The sequence below is a fragment of the Pseudophryne corroboree genome, chromosome 6, assembly GCF_028390025.1.
Source record: "Pseudophryne corroboree isolate aPseCor3 chromosome 6, aPseCor3.hap2, whole genome shotgun sequence".
NCBI classification, from domain to species: domain Eukaryota; kingdom Metazoa; phylum Chordata; class Amphibia; order Anura; family Myobatrachidae; genus Pseudophryne; species Pseudophryne corroboree.
Window position 1 is genome coordinate 791,859,518 of NC_086449.1, and position 14,926 is coordinate 791,874,443.

The 14,926-nt window shown below is 45.7% G+C and overlaps 1 protein-coding gene across 1 annotated transcript in view; it reads right to left on the bottom strand.

Annotated features, from left to right (window-relative positions):
- The window catches only part of DIAPH1 (diaphanous related formin 1), a 323,613-nt gene that overhangs the window by 136,310 nt on the left and 172,377 nt on the right, over positions 1-14,926 (bottom strand). Inside the window, 1 exon segment of the mRNA XM_063928853.1 lies at positions 5,769-5,789. Coding sequence (XP_063784923.1) covers positions 5,769-5,789 — 21 coding nt within the window.

Below are 14,926 nucleotides of genomic sequence, written 5' to 3' on the forward strand. Positions count from 1 at the left end.
ACCGACTCCAGGCTTGTGCAAAAACAACAAATACCTTTTATTCAGGTAGCTCAAAAGCAAAGATATACATAAAACAAAGATCCCTGTCTTTAGTATAAACTACCAGGGAGGTTAGGCCCTGCCTCACTCCCTCTTACTTAATAAGGAACCGTTCAGGTCCCGGCATCCTGACACTAGTGGCCCAGCCCTCCGGATCCCACTGTCCCTAGCAGGCCTATCACCTGGACACTAACTGCCTTCAGGAGCCCTGACTCATGGGAGAGACCCTGCATTAAACCCAGCACCCAGGTGCTGGCTGATGAAGCAGCTTCTTGGGCTAAGAAGCCTATAAGACCTGGTCTGGGCCATATGGATGGGAACCCGGTCCATCCACACCTCCCATCCACCCCCCAGGACCCTGTGTGTAGCTTACAGGTGGCAAAGTACTTCTCCTGCCACATATATATATATATATATATATATATATACATACATACATACATACACACAGACATATATACCACAATGGATTTGAAATGAAACAAACAAGATGTGCTTTAACTGCAGACTTTCCGCTTTAATTTGAGGGTATTTACATCCAAATCAGGTGAACGGTGTAGGAATTACAACGGTTTCTATATTTGCCTCCCACTTTTTAAGGGACCAAAAGTAATGGGACACACTAAACAATCCTAAATCAAACTTTCACTTTTTAATACTTTGTTGCAAATCCTTTGCAGTCAATTACAGCCTGAAGTCTGGAATGCATAGACATAACCAGACATTGGGTTTCATCCCTGGTGATGCTCTGCCAGGCCTCTACTGCAAATGTCTTCAGTTCCTGCTTGTTCTCGGGGCATTTTCCCTTCAGTTTTGTCTTCATCAAGTGAAATGCATGCTAAATCGGATTCAGGTCAGGTGACTGACTTGGCCATTGCATAACATTCCACTTATTTGCCTTAAAAAACTCTTTGCGGTATACTTCGGGTCATTGTCCATCTGCACTGTGAAGCGCCGTCCAATGAGTTCTGAAGCATTTGACTGAATATGAGCAGATAATATTGACCGAAACACTTCAGAATTCATCCTGCTGCTTTTGTCAGCAGTCACATTATCAATAAATACAAGGGAACCAGTTTCATTGGCAGCCATACATGCCCACGCCATGACACTACCACCACCATGCTTCACTGATGAGGTGGTATGTTTTGGATCATGAGCAGTTCCTTTCCTTCTCCATACTCTTCTCATCACTCTGGTACAAGTTGATCTTTGTCTCATCTGTCCATAGGATGTTGTTCCAGAACTGTAAAGGCTTTTTTTTTTAGATGGTGTTTGGCAAACTCTAATCGGGATTTCCTGTTGTTGTGGCTCACCAATGGTTTACATCTTGTAATGAACCCCTATATTCACTCTTGTGAAGTCTTTTCTTGATTGTTGACTTTGACACATATATACCTACTTCCTGGAGAGTGTTCTTGATCTGGGCAACTGTTGTGAAGGGGTTTTTCTACACCAAGGAAATAATTCTTCTGTCGTCCACCACAGTTGTTTTCCGTGGTCTTCTGGGTCTTTTGGTGTTGCTGAGCTCTCTGATGTGTTCTTTCTTTTTAAGAATGTTCCAAACAGTTGATTTGGCCACACCCAATGTTTTTGCTATCTCTCTGATGGGTTTGTTTTGATTTTTCAGCCTAATGATGGCTTGCTTCACTGATAGTGGCAGCTCTTTGGATCTCATATTGAGAGTCGACAGCAACAGATTCCAAATGCAAATGTCACACCTGGAATCTACTCCAGACATTTTACCTGCTTAATTGATGATGAAATAACGAGGGAATAGCCCACTCCTGTCCATGAAATAGCTTTTGAGTCGATTGTCCCATTACTTTTGGTCCCTTAAAAAGTGTGAGGCACATATAGAAACCGTTGTAATTCCTACACCGTTCACCTAATTTGGATGTGAATACCCTCAAATTAAAGTCTGCAGTTAAAGCACATCTTGTTTGTTTCATTTCAAATCCATTGTGATGGTGGTGTATAGAGACTAAAATATGAGAATTGTGTCGATGTCCCAATATTTATGGACCTGATTGTGTGTGTGTGTGTGTGTGTGTGTGTGTGTGTACATATATATTCTTCCTGGTTCCACAAAATGGCTGCCTCCTTTGTTCTGAGGTGACAGAGCGACTTTATAAACACAGCCTGTAAAATGACAGTTTGAAGCTGGTTAGTTAGTTCTTTATCTCTCTCCAAGCCTTGATAAACCAGGCCCTTCGTGTTACCCAGCCTGTAGGTATTTAATACTAAACCTGTACAAACCTACTGCTACTACAGATAACAGCAAGATATCAATTCAATAGCAACCTAGCAACTCCGTGCAATCTCTCCACTTCCACCACAACTGTACCCAATTTTATGCCACACGGCACTCTGAATACATCCATAGCTAGAATGACCATTAGTCAACCTATAGTAGGCTTCTCCTAAGGCCCAGTGGATTATTAACAGCCTGGGTTACACTACCCATTTTAGGTTTTAGTAATTCCATGTAAGCAGCTTCTGAAAAGTCTACATGGACCTGACCAATCTCTGCCGCTTCTGGTTTTCAGCAAAAGCTAAAACTTAGGAGGGTATCCAATTATGCGCATATTGTTTTAAAAACCCTGTGACGCTGTTTTTTTCCTATTCCACTGAAGGGGAGATAATGAGCCACAGTGATTTCTACAGAAATCATTGCTTTTTTTTTATCACAGCCCTAGATCAAGTCTGATTTTTCCTAAAATGGTTATTTTTAGAAAAAAACAGACAGGATTTGCTCTGGAACCTCTGCAGAAGCCCTCACCACCACCCCACAATGACTAATTAAGCAATTGGAAGTTCCCAATTTGCTTAATAAGTCCTTAATGACTCACCTTCTGCAGCAGAAGTGTGTGTGTGTGTGTGTGTGTGTGTGTGTGTGTGTGTGTGTGTGAGAGACCCCTGTCAGGTATGTCATCCCCGGTGTGTGTGTATCTCCCAGTGTGTGCCCAGAGGCAGCAGCAGGGAGAACATCTCCCAGCATCCTCCTCCGTAGTGGAAAGATGGAGGGGAAATGACCGGGAGCCGTGGAGGTCACTGGGCCAGCCAGAACACTCAGGTAAGTATTTTACTTTTTTTTTTTCTTGCCTCGCCGGGATGTGGCCGCAAAAAAACCTACAACCAATTTTTTGATCCAAAATTGTGCGCACGGCCTGATCAAAACCTTGCACCTAATTGGATACCCCCCTTAGTACTGCAGAGATGCGGATAAGTATAATGGGGAGATGTACTAAGCCTTGAAAAGTGATAAAAATCACGGTGATAAAGTACCAACTGGAAGATTTTTATTTTTAAATGACCCAACATCTCCTTTTAGGCGAGAATGGTATAGAATGTGATACATTAATATAATCATGTACATCTTAAATATATTTGACAAACTGCAGAGAGAATATATGGTAACATACAGAGTAATGTCAAAGGGACACAATAGAATGCTGTAAAAGGAGAGGTATGAAACAGATAACATCAATAGTTAAGCTCCAGAGCAATTACTATTCAGACCGAGAACAGTGACAAATGTGTTTAACAGACTAAGCGAAGGACAAGATACATGAATTGCATCACGGCAGATAATGGGAGTCAGGGAAGGTTCCGCAGCCTCCTGAACCACACACAGGTTAAAAGCACTTGTTGCGATCTGCAGTTTTGTGCCGTCTGTCATTCCCGCTGCAACTTCTTAGCATTTAAATTGCAGCACAAATACCTAAAACGCTTAATGCCAAAGTTTCCACGGCAACGATCTTAGAAGATGGGACGGCAGGGGGGGTGGGTGTCATAAGACTTCAACCAAGGAGTATATAACTTGGAAATAAATACATAACACCATGGATCCTTTTCAATGAAAATTGTGGCTTCTTCATTTCAATCAAAACAGGTTTTTTTTTTAAAGTGACATATATATTCTGTTACTGTGTTTGCTCATAGTAAAAACTTTGGTATAAAGAAGAAACCCAAAAAATACTGAATATAGAGACACATTGGGATTGCCAAAATAACACTCCTTCACCAGGTCTCCCAGCCAACTACTGAGTTCCGCTAACATATAAGGCAAATTAGCATTTGGGCTGCAGGATAGCACGGTGACTTGACCCAGTCCAACACCAGGACTCGGCACTACTGCTTAGTACTGAATCGCCTGTTGCTTTCCATCTACTGTATAGATGGAGCCATGGTTATCTTGGCTTTTCTGCTGCGCCTAGGCACACCATGGTTTATTAGCATAAACCCTTCATCTGCTGTTCTCAGCTCAATACAATACAGAGAGAACAATACAGCAGGGGATTAAGTCTGACTGCCCAGTCTCAATGAATCCGATTAAAGACCAAGATAAAGATGGCTCTATCTGTATGTCACGGGATGCAAAGAAGTCATTTCAGTATCCTCATCTATTATTTATATGATGCCGCGAGCGTGTCACAGCGCAGAACACACACACAGCAAAATAGTGCACCTTCAATCATAGACGACAGTTACAGACAGACAACTTCACACATGTACATAATTACAATCGGTGTTTACATAATTACGTACAGACCAGAGGAGAGGGGAGCCTGGATTGCAGGAGCTTACACTCTAGAGGGGTTTATATGAAATCTCTAACGATCCGAAAAGGCAATAAAATCCAATGTCATCCACTATGAAACAGCATCTTGCAACATGCACAAACATGTATGTAAAACATTCTGTATCCATACTATGGCCAAAGCAGGGTCCAGGCTTCAGTCCTGCTTAAAATTGCAATGTCCAATTGGGAGACAGAGATTCTAGTCCCCTCTACTTTGCTATTTCCGATATTGGAGGTGGTGTTGCTAGAAGACATATTCATACTTAGGGGTCTATTCATGAAGCAGTGAAAAGAGTGGACAAGTGAGCCAGTGGAGAAGTTGCCCATGGCAACCAATCAGCTGCTACGTGTCATTTTATAGAACGCACTTTATAAATGTTACCTCAACACTGGTTGGGTGCCGTGGGGAACTTCTCCACTGGCTCACTTCTCCACTCTTTTCACTGCTTCATGAATAGACCCCTTAGAGGGCTGATTTATGAACAAGTTTCATCATACGCAACAAGCCAGCCAATCAGCTCCTATCATGTGTTTGAAAAATGACAGTTGGGAGCTGATTGGGTGGAGCACCATTTATCATACGCAACGAGAGTTACAACTCTTTTCCTATGATAAAAATCGTTGATAAATCAGCCCCCTAGAGAGACAAGCTGCAGCTGCCCTCCCCACCCCCTAATCTATGTATTTTAGGGGGACAGTACTAAGCAGCGATGAAAGTGTAGACGATAACCAGTGGAGAAGTTGCCCTTGGCAACCAATCAGCTGCTTTCTATGCCTTTATACTATGCAAATTATAAATGTCACGTCAATGCTGATTGGTTGCCATGGGCAACTTCTCCACTGACTCACTTCTCCACTTTTATCAGTGCTTAGTAGATGTCCCTCTTAGTTTCTTAGTATTATGCTAAGCATCATGTGCTTACAGGTACTATCATAACCTAGTCCTTAGTCTGCTCCTCCATCCCCCTGCCCCATGCCTTGGACATCTCTACTTTGCACGCATACCACCATCAGGCTTCTACCTGCTTGCTTGCACCTCATGTCATCTGTCTGTTGCCCCTCCCCACTAGATTGTTAGCTCTTCAGAGCAGGGCCCTCTTTCCTCTTGTCTAAGCCCTCTTCTTGACACATTTCACTCAGCGACCATCTTTACCCGCTTTTTCTCCTGCTGGTAAAGGCTTATCTCTATCTATGGCCGCCAGCCCCAAGTAGTACAATGATTACTCCTTCGCTACTTACATCTAAGCTGTATTATGTTTTGAGAACTGTGTTGCTCTTTACCTGCACTCCATTTTTGTTATTTATTTACTGTTATGCTAAGTTTTGTCTCCCTGTACTGTCCTTTGTACGGCGCTGCAAAACACTTGTGGCGCCCTATAAATAAAATGTAATAATAATAATAATAATAATAATAATAATCATGAGGAGGACGTAGAGTGTCCCTTGTGACTTTTCTTTCCCAGCTACATGGAAAAAAAATGCTCCGCGTCTCTGAGGTTACGGACAATACATTTTTTAATGTGTTGCTGTCTTTTCTAGGGACGCCTATGGCTGGGCCGGGAGTCTCTGGGTGGGTCTGTGATTTACCTAATAAATCTTTAATGCACCTGTTTTACTCTGAGCGTGATGCATTCTTGTTATATTTTTTAGTGACTTGTATGTGGAAAAATTAAAAAAATAATAATTTAGCAATAAAAAAAAATAGCGATGCCCAACTTCCACCAATCGCATTGAAGAAAGCACACAATGAGTAACAATAGCTTGGTGTGAACAGGGTGCAAACTGATTGGATAATCGCTGCGAGGATCAGTGTTGATCGGGTCTGCAAACTATGTATACAGCATAAGTGTCAAGATATTCCACCATAGAAAGTCATAATACAGTCCTTATATATGATATAATGGGTATGGGACTCAGGGTCGACACCTACTGGTCGACACGGCCATTGGGTTGAGCTGAACAAGGTCGGCATGAGTTTTTTCATTCTTTTTGGTATTGTTTTCTTCGTAAAGTGACCAAGAAACTCAATTAGTGCACCGTGTCCTCTCGCATGGCTCGCGCTTCGGCATAGGTTACCGTTCCCAATTGTAGTCCACATGAATCGTAAAGTATGAAAAAGTTTTTTTTTTTTTTAAAGGATTAAAAAAAAAACCTCATGTCGACCTTTTTGCATGTCGACCTTGTTCACTGTCGACCCAGAGTCCAGATATCGATATAACATACTTTCACTACATCATACCTCCTAACGGGATGTAGTCAAAAGGCCAACAATCTTAATGTTGACAGTTATGTTGACACTGTTAAAATGTCGACACATATGTCGACACTGTCAGAATGCCAACAGGTGAATTATCGTCACTGTCAGAATATCGACATTACGTTTAGGGGGCGGTGTGTGTTAGGGTTCAGTATGATTTACCGCTGTCAGTATACAGACAACAGCATCCCGGCCGTCAGTCTGTCAGCCCATGAGTGGGAGTATCCCCTGTGAGCCGGGATTCCAGATGTCGATATTGTCAGCAGTCGGGGATTCCAACGTGGGTATCCTGACCGCCAGGATCTTGACTGCCGGCTAATAAACTGCATCCCTAGGGCTAGGCACCAGAGGGAGGGTTAGGGGTTGGGCTTTGTGGTCAAATACTTCATGGAAGGGCCCGAAGGACCTAAGGTCTGACCCGAAAAACACCTCTGGAGCTGCTACAGCTGACAGAAGCAGGTAAGTCACTGCTGGGCCACCAGGACGAAATGCTGACATTCCCAACATGTCGACATTTCATCACTGTCTACATGATGAATGTTGACATGGTCAATAAAGACATTATAACCATGTCAACACTATAACCGTCGACGTTCAGATCCAACCTCTCCCAACTGTCCTGATTATGGCCGGAACTAACGGATATGGGTGCTTAGTCCCGCTTACCCTGCACTGGGAAAGTTGTGCAGTAGCTCCAATTCATAGCACACCAGCCATGAATGGGGAAGGTAGGTAGCACTAGGCAAGCTCCCATGGTTAATTAGGCACGCTCCCATCAGGATACGTCCATACTCCCCGTCCTGACTAAGAACTAGAGGCAAGTGTGCGAGTTGTCCTTTGACAGGTGGTCAATTGTTTTTTAACCACCAGGTGGGGACAATCAAAGGCATGCCGAGATGAACAGAGACTGCGGCCGTACATGTACAATGCTGATGGCCTGTTACCATCAGACCCTGATGGACTAAGTACTGTACAAGCCTAGAGCGAGTAAACGTGCCGTATACTAATTATTATACGTGCTTATCAGCACCGTTCCGCAGAGATACTGAAAAGTTTATGAAATAGAAGACAAACCCGAGTTTATAGAACAAAAAAAAGTTTCACAGTAAGAGCTTTGCTCTCCATAACCCCAAGTACACAAAATATTCTTGAAGACGCAGATCTTTATTAAGCAAACACTCTTTAGAATGAAGCAGACTGTGTCTCATCTCACTCCGGCACTGAAGAATTTGGCCACTACAGCCTCCGCTGAGGAATCGCTGGCAAAGACCGTCCACAACTTATATCTACTTGTCCTAGAAAAACAGATTGTTTTCTTCACTCTGCCGAACTAAAGTATTTAGGAGATTAGACATTTATGCAGCTGCCTGCCCTGAATTTGGGCATCAGCGAGCCCCTAGAGCGCTGGGAAAATCCAGAACATAGCAGGATTGGAACTGCTGGGTATTACTGGATTACAGGAAGCGCCTTGAGGTCACACGTACTATCACGAACACATTAACGTTTAGTTCCCCTTCTCCCTACTCACATTACTTGAGGTACTTTAAAATAAGAATTTACTTACCGATAATTCTATTTCTCGGAGTCCGTAGTGGATGCTGGGGTTCCTGAAAGGACCATGGGGAATAGCGGCTCCGCAGGAGACAGGGCACAAAAAAGTAAAGCTTTACTAGGTCAGGTGGTGTGCACTGGCTCCTCCCCCTATGACCCTCCTCCAGACTCCAGTTAGGTACTGTGCCCGGACGAGCATACACAATAAGGGAGGCATTTTGAATCCCGGGTAAGACTCATACCAGCCACACCAATCACACCGTACAACTTGTGATCTAAACCCAGTTAACAGTATGACAACAGAAAGGGCCTCTTAAAGATGGCTCCTTAACAATAACCCGAATTAGTTAACAATAACTATGTACAAGTATTGCAGATAATCCGCACTTGGGATGGGCGCCCAGCATCCACTACGGACTCCGAGAAATAGAATTATCGGTAAGTAAATTCTTATTTTCTCTATCGTCCTAAGTGGATGCTGGGGTTCCTGAAAGGACCATGGGGATTATACCAAAGCTCCCAAACGGGCGGGAGAGTGCGGATGACTCTGCAGCACCGAATGAGAGAACTCCAGGTCCTCCTTTGCCAGGGTATCAAATTTGTAAAATTTTACAAACGTGTTCTCCCCCGACCACGTAGCTGCTCGGCAGAGTTGTAATGCCGAGACCCCTCGGGCAGCCGCCCAAGATGAGCCCACCTTCCTTGTGGAGTGGGCTTTTACAGTTTTAGGCTGTGGCAGGCCTGCCACAGAATGTGCAAGTTGAATTGTGTTACAAATCCAACGAGCAATCGACTGCTTAGAAGCAGGTGCGCCCAACTTGTTGGGTGCATACAATATAAACAGCGAGTCAGATTTTCTGACTCCAGCCGTCCTTGCAATGTATATTTTTAAGGCTCTGACAACGTCCAACAACTTGGAGTCCTCCAAGTCGCTAGTGGCCGCAGGCACCACAATAGGTTGGTTCAGATGAAATGCTGATACCACTTTAGGGAGAAAATGCGGACGAGTCCGCAGTTCTGCCCTATCCGAATGGAAGATTAGATAAGGACTTTTTATAAGATAAAGCCGCCAATTCAGATACTCTCCTGGCAGAGGCCAGGGCTAGTAACATAGTCACTTTCAATGTGAGATATTTCAAATCCACCTTTTTCAATGGTTCAAACCAATGGGATTTGAGGAAATCTAAAACTACATTTAGATCCCACGGTGCCACCGGAGGCACCACAGGAGGCTGTATATGCAGTACTCCCTTGACAAAAGTCTGGACCTCAGGGACAGAGGCCAATTCTTTTTGGAAGAATATTGACAGGGCCGAAATTTGAACCTTAATGGATCCCAATTTGAGACCCATAGATAATCCTGATTGCAGGAAATGTAGGAAACGACCCAGTTGGAATTCCTCCGTCGGAACCTTCCGATCCTCGCACCACGCTACATATTTTCGCCAAATGCGGTGATAATGTTTCACGGTGACTTCCTTCCGTGCCTTAATCAAGGTAGGAATGACTTCTTCTGGAATGCCTTTCCCTTTTAGGATCTGGCGTTCAACCGCCATGCCGTCAAACGCAGCCGCGGTAAGTCTTGAAAAAGACAGGGACCCTGCTGTAGCAGGTCCCTTCTCAGAGGTAGAGGCCACGGTTCGTCCGTGAGCATCTCTTGAAGTTCCGGATACCAAGTCCTTCTCGGCCAATCCGGAACCACTAGTATTGTTCTTACTCTTCTTTGCCGTATGATCTTCAATACCTTTGGTATGAGCGGCAGAGGAGGAAACACATACACTGACTGGTACACCCAAGGAGTTACCAGTGCGTCCACAGCTATTGCCTGTGGATCTCTTGACCTGGCGCAATATTTGTCCAGTTTCTTGTTGAGGCGAGACGCCATCATGTCTACAATTGGTCTTTCCCAACGGTCTATTAACATGTTGAAGACTTCTGGATGTAGACCCCACTCTCCCGGATGAAGATCGTGTCTGCTGAGGAAGTCTGCTTCCCAGTTGTCCACGCCCGGGATGAACACTGCTGACAGTGCTATCACGTGATTCTCCGCCCAGCGAAGAATCTTGGCAGCTTCTGCCATTGCACTCCTGCTTCTTGTGCCGCCCTGCCTGTTTACATGGGCGACCGCCGTGATGTTGTCCGACTGAATCAACACCGGCTTTCCTTGCAGGAGAAGTTCCGCCTGGCTTAGAGCATTGTAGATTGCTCTTAGTTCCAGAATGTTTATGTGAAGAGACTTTTCCAGACTCGTCCATACTCCCTGGAAGTTTCTTCCTTGTGTGACTGCTCCCCAGCCTCTCAGGCTGGCGTCCGTGGTCACCAGGATCCAATCCTGAATGCCGAATCTGCGGCCTTCTAATAGGTGAGCCTTCTGCAACCACCACAGAAGTGACACCCTTGTCTTTGGTGACAGGGTTATTCGCAGGTGCATCTGCAGATGCGACCCTGACCATTTGTCCAACAGATCCCTTTGGAATATTCTTGCATGGAATCTGCCGAATGGAATTGCTTCGTAAGAAGCCACCATTTTTCCCAGGACTCTTGTGCATTGATGTACTGACACTTTTCCTGGTTTTAGGAGGTTCCTGACCAGATCGGATAACTCCTTGGCTTTTTCCTCTGGAAGGAAAACCTTTTTCTGAACCGTGTCCAGAATCATTCCTAGGAACAGCAGACGAGTTGTCGGGATTAAATGGGATTTTGGAATATTCAGAATCCACCCGTGTTGTCTTAGCACCTCTTGAGATAGTGCTAAAGCTGTCTCCAGCTGTTCTCTGGACCTTGCCCTTATTAGGAGATCGTCCAAGTATGGGATAACTAATACGCCTTTTCTTCGAAGAAGAATCATCATCTCGGCCATTACCTTGGTAAAGACCCGAGGCGCCGTGGACAATCCGAACGGCAGCGTCTGAAACTGATAGTGACAGTTTTGAACAATGAACCTGAGGTACCCCTGGTGTGCGGGGTAAATCGGAACGTGTAGATACGCATCCTTGATGTCCAAGGATACCATAAAGTCCCCTTCTTCCAGGTTCGCTATCACTGCTCTGAGTGACTCCATCTTGAACTTGAACTTTTTTATGTAGAGGTTCAAGGACTTCAGATTTAGAATAGGCCTTACCGAGCCATCCGGCTTCGGTACCACAAATAGAGTGGAATAATACCCCTTTCCTTGTTGTAATAGGGGTACTTTGACTATCACCTGCTGAGCGTACAGCTTGTGAATGGCTTCCAACACCCTCTCCCTTTCGGAAGAGACGGTTGGTAAGGCAGACTTCAGGAAACGATGAGGAGGATCCGTCTCTAATTCCAACCTGTACCCCCGAGATATTATCTGCAGGATCCAGGGGTCTACCTGCGAGTGAGCCCACTGCGCGCTGTAATTTTTGAGACGGCCCCCCCACTGTCCCCGAGTCCGCTTGAGAGGCCCCAGCGTCATGCTGAGGTTTTTGCAGGAGCCGGGGAGGGCTTCTGTTCCTGGGAAGGAGCTGCCTGTTGGTGTCTCTTCCCTCTTCCTCTGCCTCGTGGCAGGTACGACAAGCCCTTTGCTCTCTTATTTTTGTAGGAGCGAAAAGGCTGCGGTTGAAAGGTCGGTGCCTTTCTCTGTTGGGGAGTGACTTGAGGTAAAAAAGTGGATTTCCCGGCAGTAGCCGTGGCCACCAAGTCTGATAGACCAACTCCAAATAACTCCTCCCCTTTATACGGCAAAACCTCCATGTGACGTTTTGAATCCGCATCGCCTGTCCACTGTCGTGTCCATAAGGCTCTTCTGGCTGAAATGGACATAGCACTCACCCGAGATGCCAGTGTGCAAATATCCCTCTGTGCATCACGCATATAGATAAATGCATCCTTTATTTGTTCTAACGACAGTAAAACATTGTCCCTATCTAGGGTATCAATATTTTCAATCAGGGATTCTGACCAAACTACTCCAGCACTGCACATCCAGGCAGTTGCTATAGCTGGTCGTAGTATAACACCTGCATGTGTGTATATATTCTTTTGAATAACTTCCATCTTTCTATCTGATGGATCCTTAAGTGCGGCCGTCTCAGGAGAGGGTAACGCCACTTGTTTGGATAAGCGTGTGAGCGCCTTGTCCACCTTAGGGGGTGTTTCCCAGCGCGCCCTAACCTCTGGCGGGAAAGGGTATAATGCCAATAACTTTTTTGAAATTATCAACTTTTTATCAGGAGCAACCCACGCTTCATCACACACGTCATTTAATTCTTCTGATTCAGGAAAAACTGTTTGTAGTTTTTTCACACCATACATAATACCCTGTTTTACGGTATCTGTAGTATCAGCTAAATGTAACGTCTCCTTCATTGCCAAAATCATATAACGTGTGGCCCTACTGGAAAATACGTTTGAATTTCTACCGTCGTCACTGGAATCAGTGCCCGTGTCTGGGTCTGTGTCGACCGACTGAGGCAAAGGGCGTTTTACAGCCCCTGACGGTGTTTGAGGCGCCTGGACAGGCATTAATTGATTGTCCGGCCGCCTCATGTCCTCAACTGACTGTTTAAGGGAAGATAAACCATCACGTAATTCCACAAATAAAGGCATCCATTCTGGTGTCGACCCCCTGGGGGGTGACATCTGCATATTTGGCAATTGCTCCGCCTCCACACCAATATCGTCCTCATACATGTCGACACCACGTACCGACACACACCGCAAACTCACAGGGAATGCTCTAATGAAGACAGGACCCACTAGCCCTTTTGGGGAGACAGAGGGAGAGTCTGCCAGCACACACCACAAAGCGCTATATATACAAGGGATATCCTTATATTAAGTGCTCCCTTATAGCTGCTTTGATATATATATATATAGCCATTAATGTGCCCCCCCTCTCTGTTTTACCCTGTTTCTGTAGTGCAGTGCAGGGGAGAGACCTGGGAGCCGTTCTGACCAGCGGAGCTGTGACAGAAAATGGCGCCGTGTGCTGAGGAGATAGGCCCCGCCCCTTTTTCGGCGGGTTCTTCTCCCGCTATTTTTCCAGTCAGGCAGGGGTTAAATATCTCCATATAGCCCCTATGGGCTATATGTGAGGTATTTTTAGCCTTGTATAAGGTTTATATTTGCCTCTCAGAGCGCCCCCCCCCAGCGCTCTGCACCCTCAGTGACTGCCCAGTGAAGTGTGCTGAGAGGAAAATGGCGCACAGCTGCAGTGCTGTGCGCTACCTTATGAAGACTGAGGAGTCTTCAGCCGCCGGTTTCCGGACCTCTTCACGCTTCAGCATCTGCAAGGGGGTCGGCGGCGCGGCTCCGGGACCGGACTCCACGGCTGGGCCTGTGTTCGATCCCTCTGGAGCTAATGGTGTCCAGTAGCCAAGCAGCAAATCCACTCTGCATGCAGGTGAGTTTACTACTTTCCCCCTAAGTCCCACGTTGCAGTGATCCTGTTGCCAGCAGGACTCACTGTAAAGAAAAAAACCTAAACTAAACTTTCTCTAAGCAGCTCTTTAGGAGAGCCACCTAGATTGCACCCTTCTCGTTCGGGCACAAAATCTAACTGGAGTCTGGAGGAGGGTCATAGGGGGAGGAGCCAGTGCACACCACCTGACCTAGTAAAGCTTTACTTTTTTGTGCCCTGTCTCCTGCGGAGCCGCTATTCCCCATGGTCCTTTCAGGAACCCCAGCATCCACTTAGGACGATAGAGAAACCTAATTATTCCCTGGTAACAGCAATCTAATCTCGCTACCGCATACTAATTTAGCATCTGTACAGCGGCAAACAAAAATTTGGAGTGCTTTGTGTGGTGAAATTCAGCAAGTATAAAACCCGGACTGGGAGCGACAAAGGGCAGAAAGATAAGCAGCAGTTAATACACTTACAATGTTCTTGTCTTTATTTATGTTGTGTATTGCGCTTTGTGCAGCGTGTAAGTGGTTTGTTTACCAGCTCGTGACAGACGTGCAAATTCATTCTCACGTACACAAACCATCCAAAATGTATAGTGCAAGGGTACGCGTTCAATTAAAATATGAAATAACAAAATAGTTAATAGAAATAAAGAGTCAGATCAAGGACTTCAATGACATCATCTCCAAGCGCCGGTGATCTGGCTATCCGTATGATTTTAGCTTGTCCCAGGTCACATTGTACACTATGGGGCTAATTCAGTACGGATCGAAAGTCGCGATTCGTACGGAATTATTGCGGGGATGCCGCGGGCGCATGCACAGCGGGCCCTACTGCGCATGCGTCCGCATTTTCTGCGGGGGGCCGCAGAAAATGCGATCGGCTCTGCCTGTCAATCAGGCAGAGGCGGTCGCGGGGCGACAACGCTCCGTTTTCAGGGAGGAAATGGAGCGTTGCGGGGGCGGGGCAACCCAAACGGTGGGTTGTGCATTGCGAAAGGGGGCGTGTCGGGGCGGCTGCGTGACGTCAAACGCAGCCGTCGCGACAGGTACAATGGCGCCAGGACTCCTGCAGCCGCAGCTAAGCTGCGCCGGCAGAAGTCAACCTTAATTTCTGCTAA